At 39.6% G+C, this 16,183-nt stretch overlaps 1 protein-coding gene across 2 annotated transcripts; it reads left to right on the top strand.

Annotated features, from left to right (window-relative positions):
- The first annotated feature begins 6,253 nt into the window (after positions 1–6,253).
- LOC121326069 (prothymosin alpha-like) lies at positions 6,254–15,887 on the top strand. Of its 2 annotated transcripts, none has more exons than XM_041269220.1 (5): positions 6,254–6,734; positions 12,590–12,661; positions 13,705–13,792; positions 14,161–14,273; positions 14,807–15,887. In XM_041269220.1, exons 1-5 carry the CDS (start codon positions 6,690–6,692, stop codon positions 14,852–14,854), a joined length of 366 nt encoding a protein of 121 aa, XP_041125154.1. In that variant the 5' UTR covers positions 6,254–6,689; the 3' UTR covers positions 14,855–15,887. The 2 variants fall into 2 exon arrangements, with proteins under 2 accessions (XP_041125154.1, XP_041125153.1); XM_041269219.1 differs by lacking the exon at positions 6,254–6,734 and adding an exon at positions 7,291–7,849.
- The last annotated feature ends 296 nt before the right edge of the window (positions 15,888–16,183 follow it).

Genomic DNA, 16,183 nt, shown 5'->3' with positions numbered 1-16,183 from the left:
TGAAAGTTCTGTCCTAAAAGCCCCAAACAAATTAGACGAGCCTGACTCTTTTTTTACACTGACGCAGGCACTAGAGCCCAAATGTTTGTCTTCTTGATTAAGTTTCTTCTAGTTTCAATATCACTCATGAAGGCACTAGCACAAACACTTATCTGTTTAGTTTTTCTTCTAGTTTTACTCAATCATAACAGTTAACGCCCTTCATTAAAGAAAATATGCTTCATGGGGAAATCTGAAATCTTCATTCAAATAACGTCTAACCAAAAAACATATATCCACCAAACGTAAATGTATGGAAGCATAAAAACAGAAGATATGTTTTAGGTTTTTTTTGTAACAGTTTAACAATTTTTTTTTTATTTTTTATTTTTATCCGAGACGGTTGGGTAATAGGTTCTTTGTTTTTATCTGACAAATCAGCAAAGACAAATTATTTCTATTAATGAACTCTGTTTACACTGTGATAACACAGTAGCTCCAGTGCAATCACACTGACTCGAGCCTGTGTGACCTCGGTGTGCATTTACAATGTATTACTGTGTAGCATCGTGTGCTCCTTGCTGTGTGATTACAGTGCAGTCAGAGTCACTCAATGGAAACATGCACCTGAGTTTTCATGATTAGGAATTCAAAAGCACCAGTAAAGCAAACTGGATCTTGTAACACTTAGCACAAAAACACTATAATCATGACAGGCAGGCAATATCCCTTATGTTGACTATGAAAGCAGTTCCTGTGCCCTATGCTGCCACCTACTGTTAAAAAAAAGGGATTATATTAATTTATTAAATTTTACAGAATACGGTACTTTAGCGACCCCTACAGCCACATAGCGTAAATGGTACAATACAACCGTCTTTCTGTCTTCTCTGTAATATATACCATTGAAGTAAACGACTGTCTTCTCACGAATATAAAGTAATTTGTAATAGAAGTTAATCTGAAATATAAACTAATAGACCTGAATCTGAAATATAAACTTGAATCTGTCCAGACGATCCCCTTTCCCTGTCTCTTATACTACTGTCTGTCTCCTCACTAATATAAACAAATAGAAGTGACTCTGTCCACTCAACCCCCATTCCCTTATTCAGTTGTGCTTTTTTTACAGTTATAAATTCAATTCATATATTATCACTCTGGTTAAAATCACACCCCACTTATTATCATCCAGCTGAAACTTTGCGACCACAATATCACGGGAGTCAATGGAAACAAACTCCTGATAATATCACTGTGGTCAATGTCACACTGCTAAATATCAAGGAAATGTAACAGTCATACAATTGATTCCACCCCACTGAATATCAGTTTCAGAATGCCTGCGTCACTCTCTTGTATTCTGACACATTGTGCCTACATCGTACTCAACAGCCTTGTGATCATCCACTCTAAAAAAAAAACATCGAAATAACTGCTCTATCCGACAAAGGAGAGAAAAAGAAATGTTGCTTACATATTTTCTTAGCACCATCAACGATCTCAAAGATAAAAACAGGAATGCAATTTGGAGTGCCTCTCTCAGCTCTCAAGTAGCTTTGTACAAACCACACATGTAATAACCACCTGTTCACATATATAATGTCTCCCAGAAATGTTGCATCCATGATAATGCCAGTGAATTACTACATATTTATTTATATATTTAAATAAGTTAAGCTTATAATTAATAATATTCATTAGTGCCGGTTTTGGATATAAAGATTAAAAGAAAAGCCATTGGCATACCCCTAATAATGTCTGCCCAATGATTAAAGTATATACTCTTCTAATTAATTATAAAAAATGTGTTTTTTTGTAATAAATAATAACTGAAAGTTGGTAGATGGGTATAACATTTTTGGGAGAGATTATTATATTTGTGGGCAGGTGGTTATTACATTTGTGGGCGATAGTACATTTGTGGGCAGTTATTACATTTGTGGTTTGTACAGCTTCTACTGCTACAATAATGTGTGCAGGAGAGTACAAGGACGTAAGCCTGGGAACACAAAGCTGCTTTGTGGCTCAAGCCACTGCATGGCATACCCGGGGAGATTTGGGTGATAAAGCAAAACTGTCTCAGACTAGGTCTCCCGGCTACAGCCAAAGCCACACTGGAGTGGCTTAAAAACAAAAAGGTCAATGTCCTGGAGTGGCCCAGTCAAAGCCTGGACCTCAATTCAACTGAGAATATGTGGAAAGAGTTGAAAATTGCTGTTCACCAAAGGTCCCCCCGTCCAACTTGACGGAGCTTGAGCAATTCTGCAAAGAATGTACAAAAATGATGTGCAAAGCTCATGGCTGTAATTGCTGCCAAATATTGACTCAAGGGGGTGAATACTTATGCAATCAATTATTTTCTGTTTTGTATTTGTAATTAATTTAGAACAATTTGTAGATTTTATTTTCACTTTGACATTATGGACTTTTTTGTGTTGATCAGTGGCAAAAACTAATTAAATCCATTTTGAATCCATGTTGTAACACAATAAAATGGGGAAAAGCCCAAAGGGGTGAATACTTTTGAAAGCCACTGTATATATATATACTGGAAACATCTTCTCTAAAACTAGACACTGGAACAGTGCATAACAGTCTTGTGAACTGTGCCCCAGTAAAATGAAACTGAATCTACTGACTGTGTTTAAACAAACAAATGGTCAGGAGGCAAAATGCATTCCTTGTGTGGGATCTGAGCGGAGGGGAGGGGCAGCGCTTCCTCTGTAAAGATTTGTAAAGTCAGTGCTGATGAAAGGTACGAGAAGAGGTTTGCAGATTGCAACGCAGGCCTCCAGAGGAAGCTGAAAGGCAGGAGTGAGAAGTCAGTGAACCAGCCGTCTACCTGCCTGTCTGTCTGCAGCTTTCACCTTTCTTTTTACAGGCTCTGAATTTGTAAAGAAATCACAGTCATTTATTAAACAATGTCACTTGAGGAGGGAGTGAAGAAATCATTACAATTTGTTAAAGCTAGGTCAAATCTAGTCCACTGCCATAGCAACACATCTATTAATATACCTCTTCACTGGCTGCAACCGCCTAAACTATATCATTCTCCTTATTTCCCCTCTGCGGATGACACTACCCAATCAGATTACTGTTGCTGGGAGCTTCTAAGTTTAGCCTACTTTCCTAAGCCAATCAGAGCAGGAGGCACGGACGTGGTTCCTTATATGGTTGTGCGTTGCCCCTCTCCCCCTCCTTCAGGCCTGGTTGCTATAGAAACCTTCAAGGTCTTTGCTCTTCTTGCTGGTAGTTGGCTGAGTACATTCTAAGCCAATAGCAAGTGACATAGTGTGGTTTTGTCAATAAAATGGAAGGGGAAGACAGGAATGGACCAATGAGGTGCTTATTGGGGCATGGGTGGTGTGCGTGATGGAAATCATGAATGGGGAGCAAAGAGGGTGGGGGGGGGGAGAGAGAGAGAGTACCAACTACGTGCCAGTTTCTTCTCTTTCCCGCTCTCATTTTCTCAACAGGAGCGGGTGGCGTGCAGACCTGTGTAATATAAAGGGTCCCTTTGCATGTGCAGATTTGAAAGACGCATCACGTTGTAGGAAACAAAACAGATTTTAATTGTAACAAAAATGATTCCTGGGACCATATTACTGGGTTAAAGAAATACACTTGCACTGCCTGGTCAACCAGGAAATTAAATAATTTCCACTCCCAATGTCTTCTTACCTGTCTTTAACCAACCAGCTGCTTCCTCTAGTGACTGACTTGCTTGACAGGCAGACAGACAGACAGACAGACAAGCAGGCAGGCAGGCAGACAGAGGCTCCAGTGCCTCATCAGTGTAATGAGTTGAACAGTAAGTATCTGTTTCTTCTCATGTTTGTTGAGCTGATCTTGTGAAGCTGCACAGGTAGTTCATCTTCAAAACGTTTCAGTCTTTTTGATCATTTGCACATGAAAATAGTCCGTTTTTGATGGTTCTTTTGAATTGTATCAATTAAGTTTATTGAAAAATAAGTTTGTGTTAGATATGGCAGAGCTGGTGCTGAAATCCTCTCCCTGATGAGTCATCTGTGGCATGTGGCCAGATGCTATAAAAGTAGCTGGGAAGCCAGTACCTGGTGCTCTCTCTCTCATCAGGCTGGTCTATGTATCTAACCCTGGTGCTCTGTCTCATCAGGGTGGTTTAAGTGCTGTCTCTCATCAGGCTGGTCTATGTATCTAACCCTGGTGCTCTCTCTCATCAGGGTAGTTTAAATGCTGTCTCTCATCAGGCTGGTCTATGTATCTAACCCTGGTGCTCTCTCTCTCTCTTTCAATAGGCTGGTCTATGTATCTAAACTTGGATAATCGCAGCGCGTGGACTCGAATAACCGCAGCGTGTGGACTTGGATAATCGCAGAGTGTGGATTGGGATAACCGCAGCGTCTGGACTGGGATAATCACAGTGTGTGGACTGGGATAATTGCAGGGTGTTTACTGGGATAATCACAGCGTGTGGACTGGGATAATCACAGGGTGTTTACTGGGATAATCGCAGCGTGTGTACTGGGATAATCGCAGCGTCTGGACTGGGATAATCACAGCGTGTGGACTGGGATAATCACAGCGTGTGGACTGGGATAATAACAATGTGTGGACTGGGATAATTGCAGCTTATGGACTGGGATAATCACAGTGTGTGGACTGGGATAATCACAGCATGTAGACTGGGATAATCGCAGCATCTGGACTGGGATAACCGCAATGTGTGGACTGGGATAATTGCAGCGTGTGGACTTGCATAATCGCAGTGTCTTTACTGGGATAATCACAGCGTGTGGACTGGGATATTCGCATGGATATCATGTAGGGGATTTGAATCCCACAGAAGTATACAAGGGTGTTTTAGGAGAAGGTTCCTGGAGCGGGACCTCCCTTTATGTAAGTGGCATTTCCAACTGCACTTCCATTCTCACTTCTGTTTGTCAGTGGTACCCACACCCCCATGATTACAAGGTGATATTGTGAATTGTAACCCATATATAATGATATGTAACACTATATACATCTAGATATATGCAGGAACAGCTACTGTGTGAATATGTGTGTACCTCTATGTGTTTATGTATGTATGTATATTAAAATGAATGTGATGAGAGCTTCATCGTGATCTGATAATCTTTGTGCATTAGTTGAATGTTCTACTGGATCAATCAACTGGCTCTTACTTTGCAGAAGAGTCAGTGCCATCTAGTGGTCTGACACTGATCTGGATTTTTATTGGCTTTATACTGCTGAGTTCCTGAGAATAAGATGTAGAAACTGAGAACTTTCTTCAGTCTAAAGTAGCAGAAGATATCACATGTGTTATAACATGTGTTCCTTTCCGAACTGCACATTTGACAGCTATATACCGTAAAACTTAAAAAATTTCCAGGTCTCAAATAATCGCCTGTCTGAAATATGTGAAGGTTCTGCTGGCAAATATTGTAAACAAATCCTCGGTCTCTATTAAATGCCGGGTCTGTCATTGCCATTGAAGATGAGGAATATGAGGAAGAGCTTGAGCATAATGAACTGCTAATACTAAGTGACAGCGATGAAAGTGATACTTAGGGTTATAATAATAATGATAATAATAATAATAATAATAATATAATAATAATAATAATAATAATAATAATAATAATAATAATAATAATACCATGTTTGGAGTTTGTTGGACAAACGGTTTTCAAACAGCAGCAGTTTGTTGTTAGCGGTGAGTTTCGATAAGATTTGTAGGAGCCATTTTGACATTAAAATGTATCAAAGCAACTTCTGCTTTGCAAACTTGATGCGGGTTTGGATGCTGATGATCTATGCCAAGTTTCAGATCAATCGCTTCACCGGTTCCCAAGAAGATTTCGAAAGGTTTTATTTTCATCATCTGACAGCCAATGTATCGAGCTTGTTAACTGCCAAGTCAGAACCTGATCAGTCACACGGCTTCGAAGCAGCAGCCATTTAAAGTTTGGGAATAAATAAAATAATTTAAAAAAATAAATAAAAACAAATCTTAACAATAACAATAGGCTTCCCAGCCTTTGGCATGATGATCCTACATTCTATTGATAGTACAGGGGTCTGTTTTTATATATAGCCAACACAAACCAACGCCTGAGACTTTGATTTTAAAACTGACAAGCGAAACACCCAATCAGTGTTAAACTCTGTTAAACCAATCAGAACACGTGTGATGCATTCTGGGGCGTTTGTTTGAGCTGTCTTTTTTGTTCAGGACTAGAGCGACATTCGGGGCGTGGTTACAAACGGAGTCCGAAGAGACGTGATCCGGGTAGCTAATCAGTGTTTTACAACGTGGGTTTGACTGACAGCAACGGCTCAGACCGACCACTGCTCCTCCCCTAGCAAAAGCACCCATATAAATACAGTTCGAGCCGTTTATTGTAATAAAAAATAAAAATAGAGCAATATCGCGCTTTCTGCAGAAAACGACAAATTAATCACCATCTGTCAGACTTTTGAATATCTACAACTGTTTCTGGGGGGAGGGGTTCAGCATTGAAGTTGTCTTTACACAGGGCAGTCAGTGTTATATCTAGAAATATTACTCATGCACGGTAAAAATTGTTTTTCAGTCGACTAAGTGACATATTCATGTATACTGTATACACGTGACTGAACGAATACTGCAGGCTTGCTAATAGTATATGTCAACATTGCCTTTATTGATATACCTGTGATCTTTTACTGTATTACATAATAACATGGCCGATACAGCGCTGGATACAAGCACGGATCTAAGCATCAAGGTAAGTTTATTGTATTTTTAAACGGATGCCTAAAAACAAAAATTAAAAAAAATGTGTCATTAATTTGTTATTAATAAGTGTTATCAGTTTAACTATTAGCATAGTTATTACTATTTGTATTAATAATAATAATAATAATAATAATAATAATAATAATAATAATAATAATAATAGTTATTTATTGCATGTGAGTCAGTAGACAAGTAAAGCCAAAACGTTTGTCTACTAAACTCAAATATAGTTTTATTTGATTTTTTCTATAGCATTTCTGTACATCGGTATGCATGTAATTTGATAATGTTCATTGCTTGTATCGGGATAGTACCGTTATCTTGTTTGCAATGGATTGTAAATACACGTAATGCGGCGGCAATGTCCTTGTAGTGCATTAATTATTTGAAGTTCATGTATGCCTTTGGTAACTTTTACTCGCATAAACAGTCACATCGCACGCTATGTCGCCTTTACACTAACCCAGCACTGTACATGGGAATGCACCGTCTACATAAATCGCACGATATCTGCTATTATATATATCTGTCTTACAAATTTAAAAGGTACCGATGTCAGGTACGACTGGGTTCTATGTGTGGCCATTTTATTAGGGCGTGGCCATTTTATTAGGAACACCCCTTCGTCAGTATTGCAATGAAAAAGCTTACAGGCGACTGCGAAAAACAACAGTTCGCTGTCTAAAGAAGAAAAAGAAAAAGTAGCCACTACTAACTCCACTCAGTATGGGTAGGCGCAAGGATTTATCCAAATTTGAAAGGGGCATGATAGTGGGCGCCCGTCTCCTGGGTGCACCCGTATCGCAGACCTCAGTACTGTCCGGCAAGTCCAAGACTACAGTCTCACGCGTCTTCACCGAGTGGCGGAAATCGCAAAAGACAACAACGGACCGGTCGAGGTGTGGGCGCAAGCGGCTGGTGACCGACAGTGTCAGACAATGGCTGGAGAAAATCGTGACCTCTGAGCGGACTATGACGATAGCAGCCATTACCCAAACTCTGAACGCTGGCAGCGATGAGACAGTGTCGGCCAGGACTGTGCGCCGGGAGTTGCGTCGGATGGGATTTTACTGCCGTGTCCAATTACAGAAACACAATTCACTTGTGAGTAATGTGACTACAGCATTTGGAATGATACATCATAACTCGCACTGTGGAAAAACTCAATACTACCCGATATTTTTCTTAGGTATTTCAACAATCACCTATTATATGCCTCTTGGCTGCTAGTATGTGTACGATTGGTCTCTTGTTTGTGTACATACCGGTATTGCATGCGCACAGGTAACGGGCCGGCGTTTGAGACTAGACTTGCATTAGCGCTGAATTCTGCTTTCGGAAGAAGAAAACACTTGTGCTAAGTTCAAAGAAAACAAACAAAATGGCGCTTACGTCAATCACTGGTGCTGTGTCTTCTCTGTGCTGTCAACCCGATTTCTTCTCTGGTTTTCTCGCTTTCATTTTTTTCATTATTTCTTGATTGTAAAATCGAGTGAGTGCACAGGCGCATAAAGAACGTTGCCAAGTGAAGAATGTAAATAATAACGAAGTGGACAGCAAACAAGGCCTGTCTCTTCTTAACAGTGGACCGGATGCTGAACTCGGGCACGGTGCAGGGAGTCGATAACAAGGAATTGTGTTTCAGTGTAAAATAAATAACAAACTGACCTGATAAACAGTGCACTGAAATATAAACGAACTGGACAGTCAAGAACTTAGAGTGCACCAAAGGCTAAATTGGACCATATAAGTTACCCACATTAATCAATTTTAAATGTGCTGCTTCTTGCATGCGTATTCTGCACGCTAATAATGACTAGCTTGTATATTTGGCTTTTGTTTATTTGCTTGCCTATTACACCTTGTAACATTTTTTTTTGTTCCTGGGGTAGTAAGTGTTATTTCCTAATTGCTTATGCCTCAAAAATATAGAAAATGGCTATTATTCCCCACAGACTTTGCTTTTGTGACCAGGACAGTGATATTTCAAAATATCACTATTTCCAATGGGAAAACGGGCAAATGTGTGTCTTTTCGTTCACATAAAGTAAGAAAAAAATAACATATAAATCCAAATTAACATGTATTAATACTAAAGTAATACAAAAATGACTACAAAAGATTTAGAAGTAAGTAGTTTTTCGAGATTTACGATTATACAGTATTTACAGCGTAATCGTAAATCTCGAAAAACTACTCACTTCTAAATCTTTTCTAGCAAAGTTTGTGGGGAATAATAGCCATTTTCTATACTTTTGAGGCATAAGCAATGAGGAAATAACACTTACTACCCAGGAACAAAAATTGTGTTACATAGTGTTATTAAGCTGTTGATAGAAAGAGTCCTCATCATGTCTGACACATATATATATATATATATATATATATATATATATATATATATATATATATATATATATATATATATATATATATATATTATATATATATATATATATATATATATATATATATATATATATATATATATAAATCGATTCCGAATGTATTATTATTATTATTATTATTATACGTTAAGATGCACTTGTACATCTAATATATTGCTGGGTATATTTTACTTGGGATTATAACAGCATGGGGTGTGGTCATAGGAATCCCAGCACCCTCCTCCGAGTTCAGTGACGATGTGTACAGTCCTAGGAGCTGGTGGTTGTTAGGAAAGTACTGGAGGGTATAGCCTGTAATTAAATAAATAAACATGGGGAGTGGCAAGGATCTTCTGAGGTTTGACAAAGGGGGGATTGTAGGCGCCCGCCTCTCTGGTGCCTCCATAGTACAAATGGTAAACGCCAGCGGGAGGTCCCTTACAACAGTCTCACGAGTCTTCAAAGAATTGCAGACATCACTGAAATGCTCAATCTCGGCAGCGAGCAGAAGGTTTCTGCACTAACACTAACAGTACGCAGAGAGAGATACAAAGAATGTTGTTTTATAGTCCGGTGCCGCCGTCCTTATTAAAATACAACCACGTGAGATTTAAGTCAATGATAACGGAGTTCATATTGACAGGCAGTTTGCCACCCATTTCACTTGGTACAGTAATTTTATCGCATGCACAGTCTGCACATCACTGCTTTATGCACCGACACACAGTTACAAACCAAAACAAACAACATGGCGCCCGTTGTTTTGTGTCTCGTCGTAGATCAAATCACTTAAAGGCAAATCCTTTAATAATAGTTAGGAACTTCGGAGTTCAGTTTAGTTCTAGCTGATTTTTTAATTAAAAAAAAAAAAAAAAAAAAAAATTATCAAGTATGCTGTCCCATTTATGTTCTCACTTCGCATTAAAATATTTCCCTAACAAAATCGGATTTATCAGTTAAGTCTTTCTACCTGTCCCCTCCCTGTATCACTCTCCACCACCTCTCACTCCTCCCACTATCATACAGAGGTCACCCTGTACTCCCTGTCTGCCGCTGATCCTGCTAATCCGTTATGAACAAGCCAGTCTGAAGGCTATTTCAAGACAGTGCTTTACTGCAGATCAGACTAGCCAGCTTAAAGGCAAAGCCTCCTCCTTCAGTCCATCCTTATAACTATCTCTGTCCATCTATATAACTATCTGTCTTTGCCCATCTATATAATTAGCTATCTCTGTCATTCAGGGGCTGTACAATGCAAGCTAATATGCACTAGAGGGGCATTGCCACGAAGGGGTTACTTGCCGCTCTGACCATGAGTGGGTGCAAATTACCTTGTATCACACAGTATTCTACAGTGATGTGAAAAAGCATTTGCCCCCAGTCTGATTTTCTGCATTCTTGCATATTTCTGACATGGAATGTTATTGGATCTTCAACCAAAATCTAATATTGATAAAAGGGACCCTGAGTGAACAAATAACACCAAATTTTGAAACTTATTTATTTAAGAAAGTTATGCAACACCCAATGCCTACGTGTGAAAAAGTAATCGCCCCCTTAGACCCAATAACTGGTTACACCACCTTTAGCAGCAACAACTGCAACCAAACGCTTCCTGTAGTTACTGATCAGTCTTTTACAGCGCCGTGGACGAATTTTGGCACGCTCTTTCATGCAGAACTGCTTCAACTCAGTGACATTTGTGGGTTTGAGCATAAACTGCTCGTTTTAGGTCGTGCCACAACATCTCAATGGGGTTTAGGTCTGACCTTTGACTAGGCCATTCCAAAACTTTAAATTTCTTGTTCCTCAACCATTCTGATGTAGACTTGCTTGTGTGTTACGGATCATTGTCTTGCTGCATGACCCAGCTGCGCTTCAGCTTCAGCTCACAGACGGATGGCCTGACATTCTCCTGTAGAATTCTCTGATACAGAGCAGAATTCATGGTTCCTTCAATAATGGAAAGTCATCCAAGTCCTGATGCAGCAAAGCATCCCCAAATCATGACACTACCCCCACCATGCTTGACTGTTGGTATGAGGTTCTTACTATGGAATGCAGTGTTTGGTTTTCGCCAGACATAATGGAGCCCACGTTGGCCAAAAAGTTCCACTTTTGACTCATCTGTCTATAGAACATTGTTCCAGAACTCTTGAGGATCATCCAGGTGCTTTTTGGCAAACTTGAGATGAGCATTCATGTCCTTCTTAGTGAGCAGTGGTTTCCGCCTTGCTACTCTGCCATGAATCCCATTTTTTCCCAGTGTCTTTCTGATGGTGGAGTCATGAACACTGACCTTAGCCGAGGCGAGAGAGACCTGCAGATCCCTGGATGTTGTTCTAGGGTTCTTTATGACTTCCTGGACGATTTTACGCTTTGCTTTCGGAGAGATTTTGGCAGGACGGCCACTCCTGGGAAGATTCACTAAGGTGCCAAAGTTTCTCCATTTGGACAATATTGCTCTGACTGTGGTCTGGTGGAGCCCCAGAGCCTTAGAAATGGCTTTGTAACCCTTTCTATACTGATAGGCATCAACAACTTTTTTTCAGAGGTCTTCAGGAATTTCTTTTGATCGTGGCATGATGTGCCTCTAGAACAGGGCTTCTCAAACTCGGTCCTGGGGACCCCCTGTGGCTGCTGGTTTTCGTTCCAGCCGAGCTCTCAATTACTTAACTAGACCCTTAATTGAACTGATAATTTGCTTAATTAGACATTTTTACTTGTTTTCAGCTCTTAAACAGTTGCAAAGTTCAAGTTACTTATCAAATGTTATAGCTAACTTGAAATTTGCAATTGTCCAAGAGCTGAAAACAAGTAAAAATGTCTAATTAAGCAAATTATCAATTCAATTAAGGGTATAGTTAAGTAATTGAGAGCTCGGTTGGAACGAAAACGAGCAGCCACAGGGGGTCCCCAGGACCGAGTTTGAGAAGCCCTGCTCTAGAACCTGTGTGCTGACAACTTCACTCTGATGGTAAGGGCCAAAATTAGTCAGATTTATATTGGGCAGGGCTGGCCCAAATCAGGCCTGATTGTTAACCAAAGTATTCAAACAGCTGTCCCTAATTATCCCTTTAATTGGGTTAAGTTAACTAGGGGGGGGGGGGGCAATAACTTTTTCGCACCTGAAGATTGTATGTTTGATTACCTTGCACACGAAACAAATGAAAGAAGCACCAAACTTTAATTTTTTTCATTTTTTTTTCTCAGACTCCCTCTATATACTACTACAACTCACAAAAAGATCTGACCAAATTCAATGTGAAAAATGTGCAAAAATGCAGAAAATCAGACTGGGCTAATACTTTTTCACGGCACTGCATATATATATATACTAGAGGTCAGAGTAGAGGGGACACTCATTGTGCATGCACTGCTCTGTCTCAATACTAGCTGGAGGACACAGGGTTTAGCATGAAATGCGTTGCCAATGTTGATGTTATTTGTTTTTCAGGACTTAAAAGACAAAAAAGAGACAAAAGACGACAAAGAAAATGGAAAAAAGCTTGCAGATGAAAATGGAGAAGTTAGTCATTTTATGTCTTCTGACAGAGTGAAAGACATGAATGAGAGGCTAGTGAACGAGTCCGCTGCCTGTTGTGTGTGTGTGTGTGAATGAGAGGCAAGTGAACGAGTCTGCAACCTCTGTGTGTGTGTGTGTGTGTGTGTGTATGAGAAGCGAATGAACAAGTCCACTGTCTGTCTCTGTTTGTGTGTGTGTGTGAATGAGAGGCTAGTGAAAGAGTCTGCTACCTGTCTGTCTGTGTGTGTGTGTGTGTGAGAGTGAGAGTGAGAGGCTAGTTAACGAGTCTACTACCTGTCTGTGTGTCTATATGTGTATCTGTGTGTGTGTGTGTGTGTGTGTGTGAATGAGAGGCTAGTGAACAAGTCTGCTACCTGTCTGTGTGAATGTGTCTTCACCTATGGTGACCCAGGCTTCCAGAGAAAGGCTAGTGGATTTGCCTGTGAAGAGAGGCAGTAGTAATAAAACTGGGAGAAATATTCAAACAAACACTGCTCGAAATACCTATTTATTCATAAAGGACTGCATCAAAAAGATATCATGCAAAAGAAACCACTGCATCAGCGAGGTCTGAAATAAATACCCACTGTAGAGGAGAGCGTTTCTCACCGTTCTTTAATGTTTCAATAGGGGAGCCTCAGGGTTACTTTACTCCCTAGTTATACTTTTTGTTTTGCAGCTAATTCAACATGTAATAACATTTGAATATGTGTTTAACGTTTGAAAACATATTTGAACATGACAAAGCCAGCAGCAGACCAGGTGCAATCTGTACAATGTAGTGGTGACTGCAGTTCAATCTCAGCACACCTGTGTAAGTGTAATTATACCACAGAATTGACCGATGACAGTTCAATTACGCATTGATTTGTCATTTGATCATTATATTTGCAAACACTTTTGGTGACCCCCAGTTGTTTGAAAAAATCAATTATATAGGAATTACTTTTGGGTTATTTATAATAAATAAATTAAGCATGTTAATATGGAGTTGTTTGTTACTTTTGACTATATTTGTACTTGTAATTGTGCTGTTTTGTGTTTAGAATGGAGGGAGTGATGAAGAATACCCCAGGGAGGTGAAGGATGGGGAAGAAGAGGAAGGTGACGAGGGTCTTGATGGAGAGAAGGAAGGTGAGAGACTGAGTGGAGAAATGAAACTGAGTAAACCAACCTGCTCACAGGGGGAAGGGGATTGTCTTTCAGTGGAGCATAACTGACATCTGGTGGACAAGTAGGGGATTGCAGTTAAAATAAAAAAATGAAACGGTGGTAACAAGACACCAGACGCAGGCTGAGGAAGGAACTGGTAACAGAAGTGTGCAGGGCACAGTCAAAACATTTCAACCCTTTCATGCATGAAATATTGAAAATAACTGATGTGTTTTGGACACATAATAAATCTACTGTTCCCCCCTCCCCGGTCTTTTCCGCTGTTGTTTATAACAACCCTCGTAGAATGTGCTGAACTGACTGTCCCTCTGTCTGTGTGTCCCTCTCAGACGAGGACGAGGTTGAAGAGGTCGAGGAAGATGAAGATGATGATGATGAAGACGAAGAAGAGCAGCCGCTACCAGCAGCAGCACACCCTGCGAAGAGACGAGGCAATGAGCAGGTCTGACTGACTGTGTGTGTATACCTGTTTGTTCTGTGTCTGTGAGTGTATCTGTCTGAATTTTTTTATCTCTGTATGCATGTGTACCTGTCTTGTGTGTGTGTGTTGTGTGCTTGTCTTGTCTGTCCTGAGAGTGTGTGTGAGAGGGTGAATGCATGTGTTTTGTCTGTACATAGCTGTCTCTGTGTCATAAACGGCACATTTTGGGTCAATTTAGTTTTTCGCTTCGACGTTGATGTTGTGTTAAAAAATCACTCCACATTTAAAACACAAATGCATATTTTCCTGAAATGCTTTCCCCCAGTGGAGAGTTAATTGACCCGAGTTCTGGAGCGTCTGTGTGTACGGTGGATGTATTTCTGTCTGTCTGCATGTCTGCTGTGTCTCTCTGTCTAATGAATTCAGTGCCTGAGACTGACAATGCTATAGATTCAAGCTCTGTCTGAACTAAACATCCTGCTGTAGGATATTTTGAGTAGCTGGCTTTGTGACATGTGAACCCTGCAATCTGTCTGTCTTTCCCTCTTACTTAGGAGACTGTTGGAAAGAAACGGCAGAAGACAGCCAGCGGTGTCTCGTAGGATGCCTGACTCAAAACACAGAAATCAAATAAACCAACATAGGAATCCAACAGCCTCCTTACCCTTAACATAGAGAGAGTGTGTTGTACTGTCATTTAAAAATAAATGAATGAATAAATAACTAATTAATTAAGAACGGAAACTAAACAAATACTGGTGGGTGATGTCATAGAGAGCTGAGTGAACACTGAACTGGGAGGTACATCAGGCTGGGGGCCAAGTATAATTCTGTTACAGTTACAGTTTTAATTAGCTACAATTACAGTTACAGTTACAATTCAATTACATTTACAATTCAATTAGTTACAGTTAGCTACAATTACACTTTCAATTACAGTTACAATTCAATTACAGTTATAATTAAATTACAGTTTCAGTTAGTTAGAATTACAATTCAATTATAGTTACAATTACAGTTACAATTAGTTACAGATATGCTACAGTAATTGCAATTGTAATTACACTACAGTAACATAAACAGCTCCACACATACTCTATTTATTTATTTATTTTTTTCTTGCAAGCAGTAATCACAGGTACAAATACAGACACCTACTGTGTAACTAATTTTTTCAAACAAATGAGGTTGGGAATCAGAATAATGTCTGCTTAGTTTGAAATAGAGCTTGAAACTGTGAGGGATTCATCTTGGTGTGTGTGGTGGGGGGGCGGGCATAATGATTTATTTTCTCCAAACCTAGTTTACAGTGGACGCGTGATGATGCACACAGCTTCTATACAATACATATACCTAATAGTGGATACAAGGTTTGTTATCTTTAACAATGATTTTATTCAGGTTTACTTTACTGTTGTGATTTTGCATAGTGCACAGTGCCACCAGTACTTGTGGCTGAATACTGTAACTGCAGCTTGTTTTGATTTGGAGTTTGGTAACAGTATTTTTTTCCCCTTTTAAAATGATAGTGTGGGTGTCGTTTTGTTTAAATTTACTGTTAATTTAATTTGTTTGTGTGTGTTGTGTAAAATCGACGAAGCACTATGTACATTCCATTAAATAAATTTGTATACATTTTAAAGTTTCAGTTTTTTGCTTAAAAAAAAAAAAAATCTTGATGGTTTACAGCCTACTCAAGAGAAATCACATGACATGGTCAAAACTGAATATGCAACAGTGCTACATTTAACATGTTAGCAGTTGACAGTATCGACACATTCGCCTTAGTAATATGTACACTGGGGTGGGGGCGGTAACGTCGGCAAAAATCATATATATGTGTGTGTGTGTGTGTGTGTGTGTGTGTGTGCCCACTTACATTTTTAAGACTGGAATGTAATCGGCATGTCATACTGTTATTTTTTATTTGC

Source organism: Polyodon spathula, chromosome 13, assembly GCF_017654505.1.
Source record: "Polyodon spathula isolate WHYD16114869_AA chromosome 13, ASM1765450v1, whole genome shotgun sequence".
NCBI lineage: Eukaryota > Metazoa > Chordata > Actinopteri > Acipenseriformes > Polyodontidae > Polyodon > Polyodon spathula.
The sequence above is the reverse complement of the archived record's forward strand: the minus strand, read 5'-3'. Positions and strand labels throughout refer to the sequence as shown.